The 15384-nt window shown below is 44.9% G+C and overlaps 1 protein-coding gene across 11 annotated transcripts in view; it reads right to left on the minus strand.

Annotated features, from left to right (window-relative positions):
- RBMS3 (RNA binding motif single stranded interacting protein 3) overlaps positions 1 to 15384 on the minus strand; it is a 1095516-nt gene that overhangs the window by 228761 nt on the left and 851371 nt on the right. For all 11 annotated transcript variants that reach the window (XR_009462585.1, XM_059728828.1, XM_059728829.1 and 8 more), the window contains one exon: positions 5813 to 5892. Coding sequence is in view for 10 of the 11 variants with exons in the window: in XM_059728828.1 (XP_059584811.1) it covers positions 5813 to 5892 (80 nt within the window). In the remaining variant the exon portion in view is untranslated. The remainder of the gene's footprint in view (positions 1 to 5812; positions 5893 to 15384) is intronic.

Genomic DNA, 15384 nt, shown 5'->3' on the forward strand with positions numbered 1-15384 from the left:
GCCGCACCAGTGCTTGTGCTCACAGGGGCAGGGCAGCCAGAAGACACCTGCAGGGCTCGTGGGAGCAGGAGGTTAAGTTTGGGAGTGAGGGCCATCAGCAAGGCTACGGGCTGTGGGTTGAAAATAAGGGGCACTGGCAGGGCTGAGGCAGCCAGGGGGCTGTGGGTCAGGAGTGAGGGACACCAGCAGGGCTGGAGAGGGGGACAGGGAGCTGCAGGTAGGGAGTGAGGGGCACTGGCAGGGCTGAGGGATAGCAGGGGTCTGTGGGCCAAGAGTGAGGGGCACCAGCAGGGTTGGGGGGTGGTTAAAGGGCTGCAGGTCAGGAGTGAGGGACACTGGGAGGGCTGGGGGGGGCTATGGTTTGGGAGTGAGGGGCACCATAGGGGGTGGAGAACTCTGGGTCAGGAACACAGGGCACCAGCATGGTCTGGAGGACTATGGGAGTGAGAGGCAGCATGGTCTGGAGGACTATGGGAGTGAGGGGCAGCAGAGAACAGAGGCAGAGGGGAGTTTAAGCTGCAGAGGGCAGGTGAAGGGGAGGAGAGGGCTCAGCTGCAGGGGCTATCCCATCCCCTGCTTGTACATGAAAACAAGATGGCGGGGGGGGGGCTTCCCCCTCATGTTGAAAGTGGAAAAATACTTAGTCTTGGATGTGACTATAAACGCATAGATACATATATATGTGTGTGTGCATATACAAAAGAAAAAAAACCCAAATACATAATATACAGTCTTTCTAAAATTATTTTTATAGTCCATACTTCTTAGGGAATGTATCTATAAGAGGCTACCAAAAATCAAACAATAACTGTTATATTTACTGCTATGCTATGTTAAAACACTGGGGCACAGTATGGAGAAAGGAAGAGTTGGGTTGGAAATATGGCTTTAACTATCTTTGAATCTCCCATGAATCTGTTCCTGGGACTATCACAGTTTGCAAACTATATTGTTATTTCTAGTCTTGCTTTCAGCTTCCCTACTCCCACTGTGGGAGCTGAGAAGGAGGAGGTAATGTATAGCTATTATGCCAGCCCTATGTCCACAGGGCTGCTCTTGCAATAGCAAAAGTCTTTTTGAGATCACTATTACTCTTTAGTGCCGATATACCTATAGGGTATACTACAAGTCAGAAACAGAAACATAGAAAATTAGGGTTGGAAGAGACCTCTCACAAGGTCACCTAGTTCAACCCCCTCCTCAAAGCAGGACCATCTCCAACTAGATCCCCAAAGCAGGACCATCCCAACATCCCCAGGCAAAGTTTTGTCTAGCGGGGTCTTAAAAACCTCCAGGGATGGAGTTTCCACAACCTCTCTGACTAACCTGTTCAGGTGCCTTACTACTCGAAGTGAGAAAGTTTTTCCCAATCCAACCTAAACTTCCCTTGCTGCAAATGGAGACCATTGCTTCTTGTTCTGTCATCTGCCATCACTGAGAACAGTCTAGCACCATCCTCTTTTGAACTCCGCTTCAGGTAGTTGAAGATTGCTATTAAATCCCCTCTTAGACTTCTCTTCTCCAGACTAAATAAGCCCAGTTCCCTCAGCCACTCCTCAGAAGTCATGTACCCCAGCCCCCTAACTATTTTCATTGCCCCCCACTGGATTCTCTCCAATCTGTGCACATCCTTTCTATAGCAGAGGCCCCAAAACTGGGCACAGTACTACAGATGTGGCCTCACCAGTGCCAAACAGAGGGATAGATCTTCCCTAGATCTGCTGGCAATGCTCCTACTAAAGCAGCCCAGTGGGAACATCTACACAAGATGCTATATTGCCATAGCTTGTCGCTACGACGACAAAGTATCTAAAAATAACTGTGCACCACGAGACTGTGCAGTACCAAGTGTGTAGTCAGGGGCACGTGTAGACATGCCCAGTATGTCATTAGCTTTCTTCATAACAAGAGCACGCTACTGACTCGTATTCAGTTTATTGTCTACTGTAAAACCCAGGTTCTTTTCTGCACAGCTGCTGCCCAGCAGTCGGCCCCTAGTCTGTACTGGTGCATGGGATTGTTCTGTCCTAAGTTCAGGACTTTAAACTTGTCCTTATGGAATCTCATAAGATTTCCTTCAGTCTATTCTTCCAATTGGTCAAGGTCTCTCTAAATTCTAGCCCGACCCTCCAGCTTGGTGTCGTCTGCAAATTTGCTGAGGGTGCACTCAATACTATCTTCCAGGTTGTTGATAAAGATATTGAACAAAATCAGCCCAAGGATTGACCCCTGGGGCACCCCACTTAGTACCGGCTGCCAACTACACAGCAAGCCATTGATTACTACCCTCTACACTAGACAATCCAGCCAGTTTTCTATCCAGCTTACAGTCCGCTCATCCAAACCATACTTCCTACTTCCTTTAGCTTGTTTGTGAGAATGTTGTGGGAGACCGTATCAAAAGGCTTGCTAACATCAAAATATATTACATCCACTGTTCTTCCCACATCTACAGAGCCAGTCATCTCATCAGAGAAGGCAATTGGGTTGGTCAGGCACAACTTGCCCTTAGTGAAACCATGCTGACTGTACCTAATCACCTTCTCCTCCAAGTGCTTAGAAATGGATTCCTTGAGGATCTGCTCCATGATTTTTCCACGGGCTGAGGTGAGGCTGACTGGTCTGTAGTTCTCTGGATTCTCCTTCTTCCCCTTCTTAAAGATGGGCGCTATATTTGTCCTTTTCCAATTTGGGATCTCTCCTGAATGCCATGAATTTTCAAAAATCATGGCTAGTAGCTCTGAAATAACATAAGCTAACTCCCTCAGCATCATTGGGCACATCACATCCAGCCCCTAAGGAGTCCCTAACCTATTATTTCAACCACTGTCTAGTGCTCACCTCTTCCTCAAACTGTGCTGCCCAGTGTAGCAGTTTGGGAGCTGACTTTGTCTGGGAAGACTGAGGTGAAAATTGCACCAAGTACTCCATCCTCTTCTGCATCCTCTGTCACCAGGTTGCCTTTCCCCATTCAGTAAGGGGCCCACACTTTCCCTGATCTTCCTTTTGTTGCTGACATACTTGTAGAAACTCTTCTTGTTACGCTTCATATTCCTTAGTAGCTGCAACTCTAATTGCACTTTGGCCTTCCTGGCCACTTGTGACAGGGGGCTAATCCCCAAGGTTTTATTCTGTGCCCCCTAAATTAAAGAGTGGGGAATAGAATAAAAGCCTGAGGACAAACCATTTCAATATTTCCATCATATTATGGCAAGGGGCCTGATCCATTTTTTTTTTTTTTTTTTGTAGGAGCCAGAGCCTGCCTGCAGCCAGGAGGTAAACTGCCGGCAGGCTGATCGGCCCCTGAGCTATGGGGGCCCCCAGTCCTTCCTTTTGTGGTGGCAGCACCCCCCTCCCCAGGGCCTCCCGGGTGGGCTTCTAGTGGGCTGGGTACTACCCCAGCTCAGAAGGAGCACCTGGCTTGATCCAACTGTTTCCTGGGCCTACCCACTGGAAGCCGCTCCCCAGGCAGACTCAGGGAACAGCTGGATCATGCCAGGTGCTGTCTCTGAGCTGGGGCAGCATCTGGCCCACTAGCAGCCTTGGGGGTGTCACTGCTGCAGAGGGCAGGACCTGCCCACTGGCCCTGCAGCTCAGAAGCCACTTGACCCATTTGGCCAGGGGGGCTCAGCTTACCCCCTGGCCTTGCGTGGTGGAGTGAGAAAGCTCTGCAACACCAAGGATTGGGCCCCTCACTGCTTCTACTTGAAAGCATGGTTCTGCAGCTGGCAGGATGCCTGGGGCCACCTGGGAATGGGTTGACTTGCCCCTGGGGAAGTGTGGGAAGGCAGTAGGATGGCAGCTGGGTTTGCTGGTGGCTGAAGAAGGTGGTAGGGATGGTGCATGGGGCACTGGAAGCCCAGGTAGGCTTGGGAAAGGTCAGGCTTGGCAGGCTTCCAGCATCTCCGTGCACCTTTCCACCACCTTCTCTGGCTGTCAGCACACCCAGATGCCCACCTGCTGCCTCCCCATGCTGGCTCAGAGGCAAGCCAGCCTGTTCCTAGCTGGTCCCGGGTGGCAGAAAGGCAGAGGGGACAGTGCACTGGAAGCTCCGGTATGCTTGGGAAGGAGTTGGATCAGGCTAGGTGCTGCCTCCAAGCCAGGACAGCATCTGCTTGCTAGCAGCCCACACAGAGGGAAGAACTGCCACCCTCCTCCCCCCACCTTGCAGCTCGCCCCCCAGCTGCAGGCAAGGCAGGCTCTGGGGAAAAAAAAAAAAAAAGGATCAGGCCCCTCCTTGCTAAAGTGAGAAGAGGCAAGGGGCCCAACCTTTTTTTTTTCAATGGAGCCTGCTCACCACTTCCGTGGCCCACAGGAGAGCTGTCAGATTAAAGGCTGCAACGCTACAAGTAGAAAGGTTGCAAACTAAACTGCTTGGGGATGTGGTTTAGTTTTCAATGTTGCAAACTCATTTGAAACCCCCAAACCTTGAGCATGTGTGATGTGTGATGCTATTAAGCCACACAAAGGAAATTTTTGTCACGTGGACATGGTGACAATCATCACATGTATGAGCACCCCCTGATTTCAACCCTGCATGCCTGAACAATACACTTATGCTCCTCCCTAGTCATTTGTCTAAGTTTCCACTTCTTGTAAACTTCCTTTTCATGCTTTAGATTACTGAAGATTTCCCTGCTAAACCAAGTTGTTCATCTGCCATACTTGCTAGTCTTCCTGCACACTGGGATGGTTGATTCTTGCACCCTCAGTAAAGTTTCTTTAAAGCACCACCAGCTCTCCTGGACTCCTTTCCTCCTCAGATGGGCTTCCCAGGGGATCCTGCCCATCCTACCTACTCAGGGGATCCTTCCCTGAGTGATTTGGAGTCCACTTTTCTGAAGACCAGGGTCCTTACTCTGCTGCTCTCCTTCTTTCCTTTCCTCAGGACCCTCAGCTCAATAATCTCGTGGTCATTGCTGCCCAAATTGCCATCCACTTCTACATTCCCCACCAATTCTTCCCTGTTTGTAAGCAACAAGTCAAGAAGAGCCTGGCCTCTAGTTGGCTTCTCCAACACTTGCACCAGGAAGTTTTCTCCAATACTTACTAAAAAACTTCCTGGGTGGCCTGTGCACTGCTGTACTGCCCTCACAGAACGTGTCAGGAAGACTGAAGTCCCCCATGAGAACTAGGGTCTGTGATGGTGAAACTTCTGCTAACATATAAAAGCTTAAGGTGGGGCTTTATATGTGGCATGTGCACACCATTGAAAACATACCATTAGGATATGTTTCTTCTAATAGAAAACAGTAGGATTTTATGATGCTATGACAAAAACAAATGGTAATCAAAATATTTTATAATACAGATAAACTAAGTAACAGATGCAAGTATTAAAGAGGACATGAATGACCTGAAATAGAGGCAATTAAAATATTTTAGTCTACATGAGTTGCTGAATTACTCTTCAAATCATCTAATAGCTGTTATATTCCTAGGTTTTTACAATGTTCGCCCAGATTGAAAGTGTCACATAAAATCCACACATTTAATATGAAAAATATATATGGCTAATTAAAATTATTACAGAAGTTAGTTAAAATTCTTTCTGTCAAGTATAAATCCTCATGTAGTACTAACTCGGGCAAGGAAATACTGTAAATTAAACAGAATTGGTAGAAAACGAACGCCAACAACAAAAATAATCACAGGTCACAAATGATGTGAATCTTCTGAGCCTGAAAGGTGACAGGAATCCTGTAATACTGCAATTCCAAGCACATATGCCAGCACTCCTGTGTTCTAAATCAATTAACATAATATGGGAACATTTATGTTATTTCACTGAAGAAGTAACAGCAAAACCTACCTGGTACACCAGGTGGGGTTTTCAGATATTTTCCATTGAAATGTTGAATTACTACTTCACATTTTTCTGTAGACTCCATTCTGCAAAAGAATAGGAGGAAGAAGGGAAGCAATAATTGTTATTAGAGTTCTATGAAAATGTGCAGTCAGCAAATAAAGAAGCTACACAGATGTGGAGAGGAAACGCTAAAGCTGCTCTAGCTGAATGCTGCAGAGAAACTGGTGTAGTAACTCATTACAATACAGTGCAGTTAGCAATAAGAGCCTGCCTCCCTCAATGACTGTTGCTGCAGTCCTGGCTGTGTACAGGTTGTGGTGGTGACTATGAACAGGAGCCACCTGAACAAGGACATTTTTATACTGTTGGGAGCATGTTGGAAAGACTTGTTTTCAAATTTCTTATGCACCCAAATTTTCCCCAAAGGGCATGATAAGAAGACAGGATTTGAAAGATAATATTTCAGAATATAAAGACATAAGAACAAGGGTTGTCCAAAGCTTTGGTTCCTGATTTGGTTCGGCAGAGATTTGGCCCAATTCGATGGCCGAATCTCTGAATACGAATTGAATCAGAGGACCCTTTCAGCTCTCTGAATCAAATCGGAAGCCTCTGAATCAATTTGGAGAGATTCAGAAAGATTCAGCGATTCGGACATAGGCACAGCTTTAAATGTTTTTTCTACATACCTCTAGGTAGCAGAGGCTTGTGAATGCTGAGGTGCTGGGGCAGATGGAACATCCCACAGAAGCACAGGGGGCTCCCCAGAAGACCTGGAAGTGGACTAGAAGCACTTCTGGTCCACTTTCGGGTCCAACGAGGAGTGCATTGGCCAACCCCCCCCCCATGCCCATTGGCTCGGTGACTGGTGCCTCCTGGGTCTGGGGGGGCAGCCGGGGTCTCCCCATGGCTGATTGCTGAGCCAGGAGGGTGCTAGGGGGCCCCTGCACACTCCCTAGAGGACTTCCAGGTTTGCTGCTGAGCATGTGGAGGGCCCCTCCACACTCCTGTGGGATGCTCCACGCGCCCCAGCATCACAGCATTCACAAGCCACGCTGGTACCTCGAGGTATGTAGAAAAAACATTTAAAGCTGTGTCTATGGCCAAATCGATGATTCTCTGAATCAGCATCAAATATTCAGGTTTGGATTTGGCCAAATTGAATCAGGGACAATGATCCAAATCAACAAATCAAATCACTGTCCCTGATTCGGGCTGAATCCGAATAGAATACAGCCCGCTTCGCATACCCCTAATATGAACATAATAGAATATGAAACAAAATACATTTATAACTGTACATTACATGGGTTCAGTTCCTGCTTCCCTGGGTGGAAACAAGACGTTATTACACAATTCATCATTCACTTCATAGCATTGTGAACTGTGATTTGCAAATATTTATAGCATCAAAGCATTAAAGCTATTAATAATAATGAGCTAGCACCTGTGTGATTTAAGTTGTTATAAAGACTATAAAGCTAGGGAAAATTTATAGCACTTTAAGAAATGTATAAGCACTTTAGGGAGGAAGACAAGGGGGAAATGGTTAAATAAGCAGAAAGAATTCTATAATCATTACTTTTTTTCCCTAGGAAAGCTGTTCTGAAAAATAATTTTCAATATTCTTCTTTTAGTTTGGATCTGATCTAGGTGTTCTCCAAGCGAGAAGACTTCTCTGACCTAATTTTTACTTCATTCCTACAAGTCAAGGCCCTTTTAAAATGAGTTCATAAACAAACTCTTTCCACAGGCTTGTTAGGAAGAAAAAATAACATGTAGCCTACAGAACATACATATTCTCCAGGGTCTCAAACTGGAGCTGAGAGGGACATTATGTCTCCTAGTACAAAAATTTGCCAAACATTAAGAAAACACGAGGCAGAAAATAAGATGATTAACAGTCCAAGCAGGACAAGAGTTTTGTTAGTTTATTTCAAATGGACGCATTAAAATTGCCCCTTCTGGGTTCGAACTGTTAGAGTCTTCTGTAGCACTGTTTCCACTGCCGTATCATGTAGGATGGGCCATTTGCACAAGCACAAAGACAGCAACTTAGATTGTTCACTTTGACTTCATTCAGATTTAACTGAGAGAATGTCTGCAGTGAGCCTTTAGAGACTCTTGTCTCTGAAAGAATAAATGCAATAAAAGTCTGTTTTCTGTAGCTGCAGGCGCTTAGTGTCAAGCCATGTTATGTTGCACCACACAGAAGTGACAATTTCATTTTAATACATGGGGCACATTTTAAACAGCCAAAGCAGCCCTTGCAAAGAATGCAATATAGAAACTGACAAATGAAAGAGCCTTAGTGCACTTCATGCATTTTATGTGGGAAGAGAATAAAAGTGAAACCCACAGTGCTCTGGGATAAAAAGGCCATCATTTGAATAGCAGCCGTAGAAAGAATGTGCCCATTTTCTTCTCAAGTTTCACAATTAACAGCTCTCAAATGCCAGTACTAGCTATCTGTAATCTGGCACACGCTTCACTTGAAAACGACACTAGCATTATCAACTCAGTCTGAAAAGGCAGCATAATAGACAAAGCAGTCTTTACATGTTCCTTTCAGATGTGCTGCTGAATAACAAGTGCATGCACTTTTCATCTGTGCTACCTGAATCCCCTGGAGCCTTTCAGAACAGTTGTGTGTGGCAGGTAGACCATCCTTCCAGCAATATGTTAATTAGACTGCTGCCCATTAAGTAACACTTCAGTCAACTTGGGTACTTGGATCTCCCAATTGCACATTTGAATGATATTTTTTCCATGTAAATATGCAATAGATGCTGAAGGACTAAGCAGTTTAGGAAACTGATTTTTCACCATATATTTCCTTTCTTTAATATAATTTAGGTTATAGAATGACTGGGCTGGTATACAGAAATGAAAACTAGATATAAGCATGATGCTGTAATTACATATTATAAGCTGATATCACTGCCTATTAAGTTTCCCTGACACTTTTCATTATAAGACTATTTTAAGTTGCTTATTACTTTGCCAAATTTTAAATGTTCCATGTCAGGGATCTGTCAGAGGGTGAATATGTTTTCAAAAAATGTATCCAAATAGATTCAATTGTTTTCAGGAATGTGGCTAGTACATCATTTAGCCTGGGTTATAAATTTATTTTATTTTAATTTGGCAGAGAGGTGGCTTTTTTTGTCAAGTATGTCTGCCTTTCTGTCTCATGACATCTATATTTGGCCAAGTTACAAGACCTCTGAAAAAAAAAAATCACTTGTTCTCACATATGCAAAAGATACTTCTTAGCAGCTAAATTCCCTGAAGATACCATCTTCACTGAGCATGGTCAGTCCTGAAAATTAGTAGGCCTTTCCCTGCATTTTCAGCTCTAGGTTGCTCTGAGCCAAGATGGACCAGTGACTGGACACCTGACTGAAAATGAGGAGATACACTTTTGTATTCTTAGTGATCCCCCTATTAGGCTCAGGCAATAGAGAAGAGGAAGCTTCAAAATCAGCATGTGGAGGAGACAAGAGTTTAATCTAGGAAAGCAGGAGGTAGATTGGGGCAAGGAACTAGAGGGAATCTGGGACTACAAAACTGAGACTAGAATGTGGGGTGGAAGGAAAGTGGCCAAAGAAGCTGAAGTAGAGACTGAGAGCTGGACAGAACTATATCTGAGATTCAGGAGGGGAAAGACTAGGACTGGCTGGGCAGAGATTCTAAGCCTGGCTGCTGGCAAGAGAAATGTGGTATATCCAAGGGTAGATCTAGGATTTTGAAAAGTGGGGTGCAGATGGTGTGGTGGTGTGGCATTATCACATAAAACATGACACATTTTTCTCCAGTTAAAGAGAAACTAGAAGCTTTACTAATAAGCTAGGGGCCTGGCACTATATTGTTCAATTAAAGATAAAAGCAAAAACAAATAAAACTTTATTGGAATGTTGATTAACTTGCTAGATTATATAGTCACATGAGAAACAAGAAAAATGGTCAAAATATGTTGCTCCATTAGTTCTGTAGTCATTATATTTAAATATATATCTTATTCAAATTCATAAAACAAAATCTAGCCTTTCTGAGAGTCTTGATGCTTTCAATACTTCACTGTCAGTCATTTCTACACCTGAGTTAGAGTCTTTAGCTAGATCTAAAAAGAATCTGCAGGGATGTGAAACAGAAGGGAAACATTACAAGGAATGACTAAGGCATAGCACAGCTATAGAAGATAGTTTAAAAAGTGGAACAACAAGACTTAAAATGGAGAGTCATTAACACCTATGGAATGAAGAGGCATTAGACATTAGCAGGAATCAGGTAGATTATAACGAGTCATGGAGTCAATAGACTCTCTCAGTGCTGCCTGAATAGAAATGCCACTGCCCCTCCCAGACAGTTGGTGTTAAAGTTTGAGTAGAGCAGGAATCAATGGGGGAGGGGAGGGTGCAACTGTACCACTGCACTCCACCTGGATCCACCTCTGGATGGTGTTACGTCTCAGCTCTGTGTTCTTGGGCAACCCTAGCACAGGATGCAGTCTGTCTGACTCACAAGGACTCACCCCCCCTCCCTCCCCTCCTCTACATAAACGAAACTGATTAAGATGCAGTGAGAGACGCACCTAAAACTCTCCAGATAAGGGTGATAAGAGTGAAACAACTGCCCTAGGTCTCATTTACATCTGAGATGGAACCAGATGACCATTCATTTACATGAGGAAAACAGAAAGCCTGAAGCAGAGACTGCAGTGAATTCTGGGACCAGAGAATCAGGAGAGCGCTGCATGATGGGGAATCTATGCTTCCAATGTTAATCAACCCATGTTCACACACACCCAGCTCAGCATTTATCAGACCAGTTCTAATCTGGATTTGCTAAGGACTCCCCCCCCCCGACACACACACACAGCTCTAAGTTTAATAGGCATCTCGGGCCGTACATTCCCCGGTCCCACTATGGGAGGCCTATTTAAACTTGATTGACTAAAACTCGGTTGCCGGGTTAGGGAATGCTGAGGCAAGAGACCGAGTCAGAGGGGGTATGGGCAACATTTGAACAATGGTTAAGGGTTCACCACAGCATCCAGCCTGCTGGAGCCCTAATCCCAGGTGTTGTCATATCTTTCCCGAGACGACTGGTGGGAGTCCTCTCCACAAAAAGTTATGAGCACCCCAATAATTGCTTTAAGTCTGTTAAAAGACTATAGTAAGATCTGGAAAAGTCATGCTAAGATGAGGCTTGTGCACAACAAGTAAAAATCCAAAATCCTGATGCTGCAAGCTATCTATTGTTCCTGAAGAAACCATGAGATATCCCATCAGTATATCTGCCATCCACAGGAATCTCAAGCTGGCTCCCAAGTATTTGGGTTACTCCCTAATCTTAAGTGTTTCCTGATTATCAATCAGTTTCCTGAGATGGTCCAAACCAGATAACCCTTGTCAATAGAAAAGACAATGATTTACACTACTGAGGGTGCTTCGAAGCAGCTGAACTGAGGGTATAAAAATCTGTAAGTGTGTGTGCTTAAAGAAGAGAAAGAAAGAAAGAAAAAGAAGAAGCAGGAGGAAAGAGGGAGAAAAGGAAAGGAGAAGAAAACTCCTGTGCTGACACCATCCCCTGTCGTTCTTGGGACGCTGGAAGAACAGATCGTCTCTCTCTTCAAGGATTGTGCTAGGGACTGTGCCTGTCAGCTTTGCAGCCTGAGTACCGTGGACTAGGTGAGACCCCAGCGTTCTCTCTTCTTTCTAGGCATAAACTTCTGAACCTGAACTGTATTAGTTAAGCTTGAGCTAAGTTTCCCCAAATACTTAGTGAAACCAGGGTAGTATTGTCATTGTTGTGTTTGTTTTTCTTTTGCATGTCTATTACTACTAGTACTATTATATATTTCATATGCTTAGCAATAAATAACTTTTATAGTCAAACTGGTAGTAATTGGGTATATTTTTCCTTCTCTGCTTCTTTTTCCTCCCGTGCTCTGCAGCAACGCTTCTTTTACCTATGCTAAAGATCCATGTGAAGCCTAAATTATTGTGGGGTCTGCTCATCAAGAGGCCAAAGATTGGGACGTGCTGAGTTTGAAACACATAAGGGGATCAGCTTGTACAGGCTGATTGACCCAGTTTGACTCAGACGTGCCCTTATGAACTGAATGCTGGCCCATGAGGGTGTCAGCTGGACACCCAGCCAGATTCAGAGGGATTCTGTTTACCTGTGTGCTTGTGTCTGACTGCATTTTATTGTTGCTCTTATGAACTGATTCTTGGCATATGAGGGTGTCAGCCTGTCCATGCTGATCAGCCCAGCCAGGTCAGGCGTGTCACATTAATTTGTGTGTGTTTGTGTGTATGACTGATTCGGTGACTGGAGGAACCCAGTCCCATTGAGATTGAGTCCTGCAAGATAGCTCCACTGGGGGTGAGGGCTTGCAGAAGGGAGAGATACAGCTCCGTATAGTAACACGAGCAGCACATTGACAGAATCACCAAGACCCTAGATACTATCCCTAATAAATGAGCACACCCCAAAGTAATGGGCAAATTTGGTAACAATGGATCTCTGATCTAATAGGTAGGGGGAAAATAAAATCAAATGAGTTCAGAATAAAACTGAGTTTGGTTGTACAAGGAGACTAGGACCAAGGAACAGCACAGTAGGGTGGGAGAAGAATCTTAATGGATCTAACTAGGAGCTGAAATGTAGGGACTGAACTGGGATTGGATGAGCAAAGAGACTAGAAACAATGAACTAGGGTTGGGACAAAATGAATCTGAATAAAGATAGGAGGAATGGAGATTAAAATTAAGAACTGATGTGATTGGAAAGCAAGGTAGGTGAGGTTCACAAGATGGTGAGGTGAAGAATGGAGACTATAGGGAACAACTTTGTAGGAAACAGGCTACCCAATCCGATTTTATTAAAACCGGAGACTTTCTTTAATGTACTTACTCTTTATTTCTTTTTAGAATTTTTTTAACCTCTTTTAAAATTATCCTTCAGGGGGTGACTTCCTTCATTTCACCACCCAGCCCCCAGCCTCACCTCTCAGTTCACTACCCAGTCACAATCATTAAATTCTCGCACCCTTCTCTCTTCCACCCTTACGTTCTCATCCCTACCTAAAGCTGGAATAGAAGCCTGTTCTGGCTCACCAGTGCTCTGGTAGCAACTCACAGTTATAACACCTAGCCAGGCACCTTCTCACCAGACCTCTACAGACAAGTCACAGCTGTGCAGGTCAGGGACAATCAGAGACAGTTTTTAGCCTGAACATGTGACTGCCCTAAACTTGAACTAACACTAACACCAATCAACACTGGAGAAGCTTAAAGTGTAATGTGTAACAAAGCCCTCTACCAAACATTTCACGCAGGGTCACTGAATAGTATGATTCCCATTTTTGGGGTGTCTGGATTTATTGGGAGCGGCTTTACACAGCTGCAAATGAAGTCAGTGCAAATTATTCTATGAAGTGCTATTTGATTCTAAATATTCTGAAATATTAGGTTCTTAGTATCTCATATTGGGCAACCAAAATAAGTAACTACTTTCGATCTTCATTTCTTTGTTTCTCACGCCCTTCTCTATGAATGAGGATAACAACATTCTCCTATCTCATATGGATGTTTTATAAATAAATGCTTTACTACCCATGAAATACTCAGCTATTATGGCTATGTACAGACATTCAAAAAGCCCAAGCCTGAATTGATTCAATCTTTGCAGCTCAGTCTAACCTGTTTAGATTAAACCAGCAAGCAAGTGAATAGACATTCACTTTTGATTCTGCAAATGCAGCCACGTGTCTGCCATGGCTCAAGCCAGAAGCCAGGGGGTGCTAGAGCATGCCCACCCCTTCCCTTCTGTAGTGGTCAGAAGGCTGGAGGGAAGCTCAGGTGAGGGGGGTGGGGTGTGGCCTGGCCATAGCAGGCCTGAGTATGAGTGGGGAGGGGTTTAAACCACCACCCTGGCTTGCAGCATCTGGCCATACCCCCCACTGCTTGAGCAGTGAGTGTGTGTGTGTATGGGGTGGAAATGCCTGACAGGGACTTCTCTGCTCTAGCCAGGCAGACCCTGACTGGGGTCCTCCAGTAAAAGAGGGGAGGGAGGGGGAAATAAACCCCCTCCATGCCCCCTTTGCCCCAGGGGGCCTTGCCAGGCTGGCATTTCGCCACGCCCCTGTCCTTGCGCCTGCCAGAGAGCAGAGGAGCAGACAGCACAGCGCAGCACAGGACTGCAAAGCATACTGGTATGCTGGGGGACTCTGATTTAACTTAAACCAGGAAGGGGTCTGGGACAGAAGTGCCATAAACTCATTTGACCTCAATCAGTAAAGTCTGACACTACATTCAACCAGGTTTATCTTAAACCAGTTTGGGCCATTTTGAAACTGGTTTATGTGCACTGAACTTCTGCTCTGTTACAGGTTTAAACCAGTTTCTGATCACTTAAACCAGTTTGTGTGTAACTTCTGTTCCTAGCCTATAGTGATGAGTACAATAGAAAAGTCTATTAAGTAATTAACAATTCTGTCTTAATGACAGAGATTGAACAGCATGCACTAAAGCAAGGATGGGGAATGTCTGGCCTGTGGGCCGGATCTGGTTGGCCGGGGACTCCATTTCCCAGCCGCTTCTGCCTGCATGGCTTGTGTCAGTCTCCATGTGTCAGTCCCCAGCCTCAGCCACACGAGTAGCACACATGGCAGAGCAGCACAGGGGGCTGCTCTGGAGCTGCTGGGAAATGGAGTCCCCGGCTGACTCAAAATAAATAAATAAATAAGCGTGCTCGGGAGCCAAGGCAGAACCATGATCTGTAGCATGCACGCTCATGGCAGGGGCATGCATGCAGAGAATTGTGGCTCTGCCCCAGCTCCAGACAGGCTGTCATTGCTGCAAGGAGCCAGGACAGAGCCACAATTCCCTGCATGCATGCCTCTGCAGGCCCGGATCATGCAGGCTACAGATCATGGCTCTGCTCTGGCTCCAAAGCAAGCTTTTTTTTTTCTCTTTTTTTCTTAATGGAGTCCCTGGCTGACCAGTGGCCCAGAGATTCCCCATCCCTGCACTAAAGACAGGTCTCAATCTTGCCAAGAAGCATGGCCACACCCACTTGTTCTGTATGAATCAAACCTAGGAATAAAATGGTTAAACTTCCCCAGTGCTGTTCTTGAACTCTTTGTCTTGGCACGAAGGTATAAAATGGTATGAGCTTCAGAAGCTATTTCATTTAGTGCACATGACAGAAACTGTTGAGCAACTTCTCAGCTTTGTTTCTGGGTTTGCTATTTGTAGAATGGCAGTAAGGAGGCAGGAACACAGTTTTTGGAGGTGCTGGGGAATGTTAAACACACAATATCTTAGCTATTTTATAAGATGAATCAATTTAGGAATAAAATTTGTTTTCTATTTCTCATTACTAGTAGCATAAAATGTGTACTATCTTGAAAATGTTTTTGCTCATCTCGCAAAATTTTGAGCCCTGGCAGAGATTGATACATCAAAGGCTAATACCATTGCTTTCTTCTTCCCCTCTTGCTTTTACTTGATCTATCCTCTGTATGTACAATGGACAGCAATAATACCAGGAATTCCTACTTT

The sequence above is a fragment of the Alligator mississippiensis genome, chromosome 5 (genome assembly GCF_030867095.1).
Source record: "Alligator mississippiensis isolate rAllMis1 chromosome 5, rAllMis1, whole genome shotgun sequence".
NCBI lineage: Eukaryota > Metazoa > Chordata > Crocodylia > Alligatoridae > Alligator > Alligator mississippiensis.